This window comes from Hippoglossus stenolepis, chromosome 20 (assembly GCF_022539355.2).
Source record: "Hippoglossus stenolepis isolate QCI-W04-F060 chromosome 20, HSTE1.2, whole genome shotgun sequence".
Taxonomy (NCBI): Eukaryota; Metazoa; Chordata; class Actinopteri; order Pleuronectiformes; family Pleuronectidae; genus Hippoglossus; species Hippoglossus stenolepis.
This window is the reverse complement of record NC_061502.1, coordinates 20,611,669-20,619,976: the sequence shown is the minus strand read 5'-3', so window position 1 is coordinate 20,619,976 and position 8,308 is coordinate 20,611,669. Positions and strand designations below refer to the sequence as shown.

Here is an 8,308-nt window from a genome sequence, read left to right as displayed (position 1 = left end):
TTTGTCCCCTGATTTATTTTATTTATCTTTATTCATAAGTTTGAATGTTTACATCCAAATTATTTAAGATGTGTGTTGAGCAGATTTAAAGCAACACAACGTAACTGTCCAGTGGGTGGCGCTGTCTCACTCCTTTCTGATATTATATTGTCAGTGCATTTCCACCTCACAGCCTCTAGATGGAGACAACTCTTCCTGTTGCAAATACTGTACTTTAAATATCAGTAAAATATATTTATATTAAAAATAGAATTATTGTAATAAACCTTTCCCATGAAAATAGACACATTTGATAATAAAGAGATTTTTTTTCATGTAATAAGAATTTGACCTTGATCAGAAAATGATCAAAAACTAAATCTAATGTAAATTAAAATAAAATAACACAACTTAAATGAAAAGTAAGAAAAGGACAAAAGAAACATAATTAATAGCAAAGAACAATTTGTAAAAAGAACAGACTTTCTCAATAACGTAAGAAAATAAATGTAAAGTTTTGTTCCCGTCTCCACGTGAGAAACGTTCACTCACTGGTGAGTTTTTATATTTTCAGTCTGATCCACAGGAACAATCTTTATTTCATGAGCAGGGTCAGAGGTGACAAACCTTTATTCCCTCCTCCATCACGCAGGAGATTTCAAAACCAAGCGATTCTCGTTTCCAAGGAAAAGAAAAGATCAGTACGACGGAGAAACAACGGAAAGAGGACGGAAGAGAAGGATTTTTAAAGTTTCAGATAAAACTAATAGTGTTTTCATTTGAAGTGTTTCAACCTCGTGACACAAGATAAGAGTCAGAAAACATCTCGTCCTCAGAGTTCAGTTCAGATGAGACACACACACACACACACACACACACACTCTGGATAAAGATGGACGACATGTCGGCTCCTGAAAGTGAAGCCGAATGGCTAATCGGCTCAGACTCCTTTATTAGGATTCTGTTTCTCTGCCGATGTGCTGCGGCTACGAGCTTCTCTCTTCTCACTTTTCACCTCCTGGTGTTTCGTGTGTCGAGCAGCTCACAGGCGTCGTCTTTAGAAACGAACTCAGGGTCTTTTTACTGCTGCTCCACTTTAATCATGTCTGAAGTTTCTCTGCGTCGTGTTGACTCCGCGTGTTTTAAACCTTCCAGCTCTTTATTCTGTGAAACGCAGCCTCTCAACATCGGTTCCTCTGAAAGTGACACGAACAAATGAAAAACCAACACGTTTCCTTTCCCTGTCCTGATTCAGCTCCAGGTAAATGTGAGTTTCACTACTTCCACACTCTCCACTCAGAGCTGAACTGTCCTATTTCCAGGGCTTATTCACACGCGTCCTATCAACGAGCTGGAGCCGTCTCCGCCCATCAGGACTCTGAGCTGTGCTGACTAACCACAGAGGAAAGAGGCCGGACCCTTTAACAAGATCTTCATCACTTGGATTCTTCTCCCTGTTGCACAAACAGCAGTTGGAAATAATGAATCAGAGGTTATGAATGGACAAAATCAAAGAAATGATTTAAATGTTTATGTCAAATTCTGACGTCAGGAATCAAACAGGAGCAAATTAAAATCCTGAAAATCTCAACAGAACAACCTGCGATGGAAACGTCTCAGTTTAACTCAGAGAAACATATAAATACAATAATCTATCGCTGTCCTCAGGCCTCCCCCCCCCCCGTCTGTCACTACTGATGGACACATCATCATCATCACCATGGAAACGCCTTTATAAAAACACACACACACACACAAAGCACAATAGATATTCCAGTGCACAGATTTCTTTATAAAACATTTTCAATTTACTTTGCATTGAACATGCAAATTGAAGAGCAGATGTTTTTTTGCCTTCAGCCGTCAGACAGATTTCTTTTATTTTCAGGAACAACACGGACTCACAACACAGGCGACAATAAGTTCACGTGCAAATAAAATAAGACAGAAAAAATACACATCATCGTCAAAATAAATCCAACCTGGGAACCCTTGTTTCTCAGCACAGCTCTGTGACCTGCTCTCCATGTTCGTATGTTACACGGATCGTTCGTCTTCATGTTTAAAACGTGACCTGATCTCTCGTTTACGCTCCAACGTGTTTTATCTCAGTGACAAATAAAACTGGATCTGAATTCAGAAGTTAAAGGTTGTAATAGTTTGTGTTTTCCCCTCATGGAAGCGTCACCTCCGTCAAACATCTCATATCGACGTCGAACACGGCGACGGCCACTGACTCATTATCGCCCACAAACACATCTGGAACACGCTCCAGCAGAGACATTTCAAGTGTTGGTTTCTACAGCAGAGTCGTCACGCTGCTCGCTGCAGCTCGGGGCCACGTCGCATCTCGTGTAGCGTTAAATGAAGTTTGGGGACTGTGAGAAGAGAAATCGATTTCAGTCCATATCAGCTTCTCTCAGTCCACAGGACGCCTGCAGCTTTGTGACAGAGACCATTTGAAGGAGAGGTGAAGATGAACGTTTCCTGTGTGGAAGCTGTGGACACGACAACACAACACGGATCCACCAGAGAGTCACAGCAAGTACACAACACACGTTTACCTCTTTACGCCCAAATGAGCAGGTATACGTGTTTTTTAAATGTGGGTAAAACCATTAAAGAACAAACGAGGGAGTTTTCCTTTCTGGCTTCATGTTCACCTGAGCGTCACGTTTCCACCGTGTGTCACGTGACCCGGCAGTGACGGATGGTTGAGTCCATCACATGACCGATAAGAGACAGATGTTACTGAGTGAAATCTGTCGTCACAGACACAACGAAGCGCCGGTCACACGTTAACTCTATTCTTTGAATTCTTCTTATTTAAATATGTCTTTTAATTTTCATTGGTCCAGACTTCTCGTGCAGATGTTGTAGCCGCCCCTGCAGATGTGCACAGATATTTCTGGATGTTTTCTACGTTAAATTCTCAGCAGGTTTCATTTCTGCTAAAAATAATATTCTGCACTTTTTTAAAAGGACATTTTCACGTGGAGCCGTGGTGTTGAGGTCCCGCCCACACACACACACGTGACCAATCAGAAGTCAGTCTCAGTTGTCAATCATGACGTTTTATATCATATTTCATCTTCAGATGAAACGTCCCAAACTAACGTTAATCTGAACTCTAATGTCGAATTCATCGGAACAGACGTAATCATTGAACATGTGTCCACGTGTCGACGCCCACACGTGGAGCAGACTCGACTGCAGCCGGACGTGAAAACGTAATTCTTTCAGACTCCCCCGCCCACACACTCGTCCCCTGCAGACGCTGATGTTGATTTGCCTGAATGAGCACCCCCCTTTAGGCCAGATTTAACCGGGCACATTTCGAGGGGGTTCCTGGTTTTTGAACTTTTGACAGAGTCACGACTCTTCAGCTTCTCGTCCTCGTGCTAAACTTCCTGAGTCGGTTTCTCTCATAACAGATTTCCAGAAACTTCAGTTTCGTCCCACCACAGTTTCCTGTTTCACTGACGACGAATCACACGTCGCTGAAGAAAACGTTTGACATTGTCAGATTAATATTAACATGACTTCATTCATGACTTCTTTACGTGATGTTACCAGATGGAACCAAAGCTGGTGACATGTGACTTTCTCCTTCATAAGGTTTTATTCCGTTTTATCTCCAGAAGCATTAAACACAAACCTGCTTCCAAAAGAATGAACTAAGAGAAATGAGGAGAATCCTGGAGCACGAGCACGACGTGGATTTATGGTGCTGAAGTAGAAACAACACAAATCTGTCGCATTGACGCCATCTTTGATTCACCCTGATTAGGGGATTTGCAGCATCTCTATTGCCCCCTGGTGACTGGCTGCAGTAGAGATCCTATACCCTGCCCCCTCCATGTTATCCTGTTCAAGTGTTTCTAATCAGTTTGGTTTTAATTAGTTATTTAATAAAAACAGGCTGAGACGTCATGATTGACAGCTGAGCCTGACTATGGATGATGTCACAAGCACAAAATGGCGGCGCCCGTATCCGATATATATTGTTGTTTCATTTCTGAGTGTGAGAAAGTGGCTCCGCTGAACGGCTGAACGTCAAACACCTGTAAACCGACAGACCTGCAGCGGCCGACAGACACAAACAATCACACTCATGCAAACACGGCCCAGGTTTTCTGTTCTTCGTGGGACAGGGTTTAACAAGCGACTGAACCCGACCTGAACCACGTGAACATTTTCATTCACAGCCAATCAGAAACAAGAATTCTCCAGGTTTGAATCAAACGAACAGAACGTTCAGGCGTCGCTGTTTGGTTTGCTAATCCCTGAATGGATGTGATATTTCACTTTGCACAAGATGCACTCGTTTTGTTTGGCTAGCCGTCTTAATCGGCCGGGATGCGAACCAAACCAAATCATGCTACACGGTGGCGAGCTCGTTCCCCCGCCGCACGCCACCGAGCTGAAGGAGACAGGAAGCAGAATTTATCTCTGACAGGCAGCTTCTCCCGGAACTCTTCATCCACTTCTCCACCTCTTTTCGCTCTCATCATAAACTACGTCTGTTTGCTGCTCCCAACGAAGCCGGGAGCCAGTATCTGCGCTCAAAGCTCCGTGTGATGACGCTGAACTTTAAGCACAAAAACATTGGCTTTCACTGAGGTAATTTAATTTAATGCTGATAAAAGAGGTTGGGTTTATTGTCGTTTGTATTCTGCCCTCCTCCTTTTCTTCTCCTCTGGTTTCTTTTTCTTTATTTTAATTCTCCACGTCTTCCCCAGTTGTCCTCTCCAGAGTGAGTCCAGGTCTCTGTCCGGCTCTTACGGACTCTGCTGCTCCATGTTATCAATCAAAGGTTCTTTCTTCATGAACTGCAGATTTCTGATGGACCTCCACACCCCGACGTAGCTGTCACTGAGCGACTGACCAGGGGCGGAGCTCTCCTTGTGGAGGTGCTCCCTCTGCATCTCCACCACCTCCTTTTCTGTCATGACATGAGGATTCACGCCTGCATCCCCGTCTCCTCCACCGCCGTCTCCTGTCCACACCTGTCCGTTAACCAAACCGGCCGGCGCCGACTCCTCCTTCCTGTCGCTGGTCAACACTCCATCTAACTGTGGTTGTTCTACATCAGGTCCGTTGCCAGTGGCGGGCCCGTCACCGTTCAGTGGCGGCTTCTCTTGGTAAGGCTCCCCAGGCAGTGCCTCATCCTTCCCCGCCACTTCCAGATCCTCATACAAGCTCTTCTTCCTCGTCTCAAAGTATTTGACCACGCAGTAGGTGATGGAGCCGACGGTGTTCACCGCAACTCCCCCTATGAACAGCCGGGTCGGTGAAACGTCGCTGAACGCCAGCATGCCCACGGTGATGGTGGCGATGCTCTTGACCACACCAACGAAACTGGTGGTCACGGCAGAGTTGATGTACGTGCAATGCAGCGTGGTGAAGTTCATGGCACAGCCGATGAAGACGCAGAAGGTGAAAATGGTGGTGATGTGCGGGTCCTTCCAGCCCTCGTACGACCACATGCTGATGACGTCCATGGAGATGAAGGAACACACCAGCAGCACCTGAGAGAGACCAAGAGGAGAAGTTAGAGAGAAAAGCAGAAACACAACTGAAGAACAGGGTGAGCGGAGGTGGAGAAGGAATCAAGAAGAGAAAGGGGGGGGCAGTAGGTGGTGGTAGAGACCGGGTGCTGAAGTCGGTTCTTTGATGGTCAGATGCCACGACTCAGTCCTGGTGGAATGCTCGCTGCAGCATTTGTGATGTGAAATGCAACGTGGTTAAATATCATCGGCTAACTGTAGCATGTTAGCATGTCTGCAGCCAGCCCCCCCGCAGCTGTACCCTTCAGCACCATCTTCACGGGAATAATTTGCCGGTTGGATTTGTTTAAGTTGTTGTTGGAGACTTTTCTAGCATCAGCCAACTCTCAGCCAGTGGTTGCATCCAAAGTTCTAAAACTATTTCTCATTCTAACACAGTTTGTGGGATTATTTCTTACGTCTGAAACTTTAGTATAAAACCAACCGTCCCACAACAGAGAATGTGAGTGTTACACCTGCAGAGTAAAGTACCAAAATAAAGGTACCATGAAGTACCGGTACAGTGTTGGTTCAAACGGGAACGAGCTGAACGTCGTTAACCAACAAAAGAAAGAAGACAGAAAGTAAACATGGATGGAAATGGTGTCGGATTTAAAAGTCGACTCACAGAAATGTTTTTGAAGAAGAAAATGAATTCTACACGTTTGTTAAAGCTCCAGGACACAATGTGCTTTGTGTTGACAAGAAAACTCTACAGGGCAACTTTTAAAGTACTGAAGAGAGAAGAGTCCAAAACAGACGTGAGCGGAGGAGGAGACGGAGGAAACAGCAAAAAGGATAAAGAGAGAGAGAAAGAAAAGGACGAGAGGTCGAGAGACAATGAAAAGGAACAAAGAGAAAAGGAGGAAGGACAGAAAAGAGAGAACCCGAGGAGAGAGGAGGAGCAGACGATGGCGAGAACAACAGTTCTTACCGGCGTGGCCATGATGGCGATGGCGTACTGCGCAGTGAGCGGGCCGTGCTCGCTGTCCAGGCTGGTTTTCTGGATCAGGACCAGGTAGGAGGCGTGGACGATCACAGCCAACACACCCGTGACGTATCCGAACGGGTCGCCGGTGAGATCGCCAGCACCTGGAGCAGAACCAAGAGGAAGTATATTATTTATGTATTTCTCTGCTTCTGCGTTGGCGACACCCTGTGGCCGAAGGCATTATGTTTTAAGGTCGTCCGTTCGTTCGCCCCATTCGAACACGATAGCTCAAGAACATTTCGAGGGAATATCTTCAAATTTGGTACAAACATTCCGTTGGATTGAAGAATGAATTGATGACATTTTGGTGGTGAAAGGTCAATGTCGCTGTGACCTCACTAAGCATCGTTTCCTAATACTCAGAGATTAACTAATTATATGTGGGTGGTCAAAGGTCAAAGGTCAAGGTCACCGTGGCCTGTTGAAGATGATATCTCAAGTCTTTAGGGAATTTCTTCTTCACATTTTGATCAGTTGTCTCTTGGACTGAAGCTCTGGTTGGTGGAGACAAACAACCACAGGTGATTTGTTGATCCTGAGAAACGCAGGTGGTGTGAAATAAGAAGAATTTAATATTAATACGATTCTCAGAGTTTCTTCTTCTCCATTTCATTTGTTCTCCTGCACTTTAGCAGCGGATCAGTGTTTTCCTCTGTCGCTCTGTCCACACCCTGCTGTTCCACACCTGTCCACCAGGTGCTCTCACATCTGCTCCTGCTGCTGTTCATTGATTCAATTTATTCCAGAAGTTAAAATGATAAATAATTATCAGAACTTTTTGGTTCTTGATTCTCTGATGAAAAAAGTGTTTTTGCCCATTAATTAAACTGATCATACGGATTTTAATATTTCATATTAATACAAATTATCATAAAAATCATCAGTTAATATGAAAATAACAATTTTCAAAGGAGAGTATTTAAAATGAAAGATTTGACCTCCAGCAGTAATGACGCCCCCTTCAGGGCTCCGCTGGACTTCACTGTAAATTAGCATGTTAGCATTTAGCTCGGCCTCAGGTTATTTTTAATCTTTGGTTCTGAGTTGAACTGAAACTCACTTTTATTGTGGAGATGAGCTGAATTTTACATTTTTATTTCTCTCTCTTTTATTCTTTATTTCTTTCCACAACAAAAGTGATGAATCTGAATCCGAACTCTTCTTCTGTCGTCGCCGCGTCTCCATCTCTCTCTTCACATCCGGCTGTTTTATCGACCTTTAACAGTTTTTCAGCTTTTCTTCATTTGTAAAACCGATTCACTGTTAAATTAATTCCTCGATTGTAAAATACTTTCATCTTTTTTCTTGTCCATTACTGTTAATGATGCTGGAGTCATAAAACATACAGATGATTAAGTTCCTGAATCAATCGCCTCTGCAGCGCTCAGAGTTTGTTTGTTCAGCAGGAATCATTACGTGTGAAATGGGAAGAATAGGAAACTAATGAGCAGATTCTTCGTTCTGGATTTAATCTGCTTGATAATCATCTTTATTTTTCACAGGAGAAAAACATATTGTGGATGAAGGGAGTGAAAGAATCCTGTAGTTTTGGAGACATATTCCTTTTCTCTTTGGGGACAGAGGTCGTAGTTAAAGGTTAATAAACACATCAGGAGTCAAAGTTCAGGCCACAAACGTTTCTTCTCTTTTAAACCAAGATCAGAATTAATATTTAACCTTAAATGATCAGAGAGCGTTTATAAAAATGTTGAATAATGTTGTTTTCGCTGTCGAACAAATATTGTCTCACAAGATTTGTCCCCAGCCCCGCCCACATCAAACCGCTGGC

General features: G+C 43.8%; 1 protein-coding gene across 1 annotated transcript in view; it reads right to left on the bottom strand.

Moving 5' to 3' along the window:
- Positions 1–1,663: 1,663 nt before the first annotated feature.
- The window catches only part of LOC118099219 (solute carrier family 35 member D3), a 9,091-nt gene continuing 2,446 nt past the window's right edge, over positions 1,664–8,308 (bottom strand). The window contains exons 3-4 of the mRNA XM_035143614.2: positions 6,463–6,620; positions 1,664–5,510 (exon numbers count right to left, since the gene is read on the bottom strand). Coding sequence (XP_034999505.2) covers positions 4,761–5,510; positions 6,463–6,620 — 908 coding nt within the window. The 3' untranslated portion in view covers positions 1,664–4,760. The remainder of the gene's footprint in view (positions 5,511–6,462; positions 6,621–8,308) is intronic.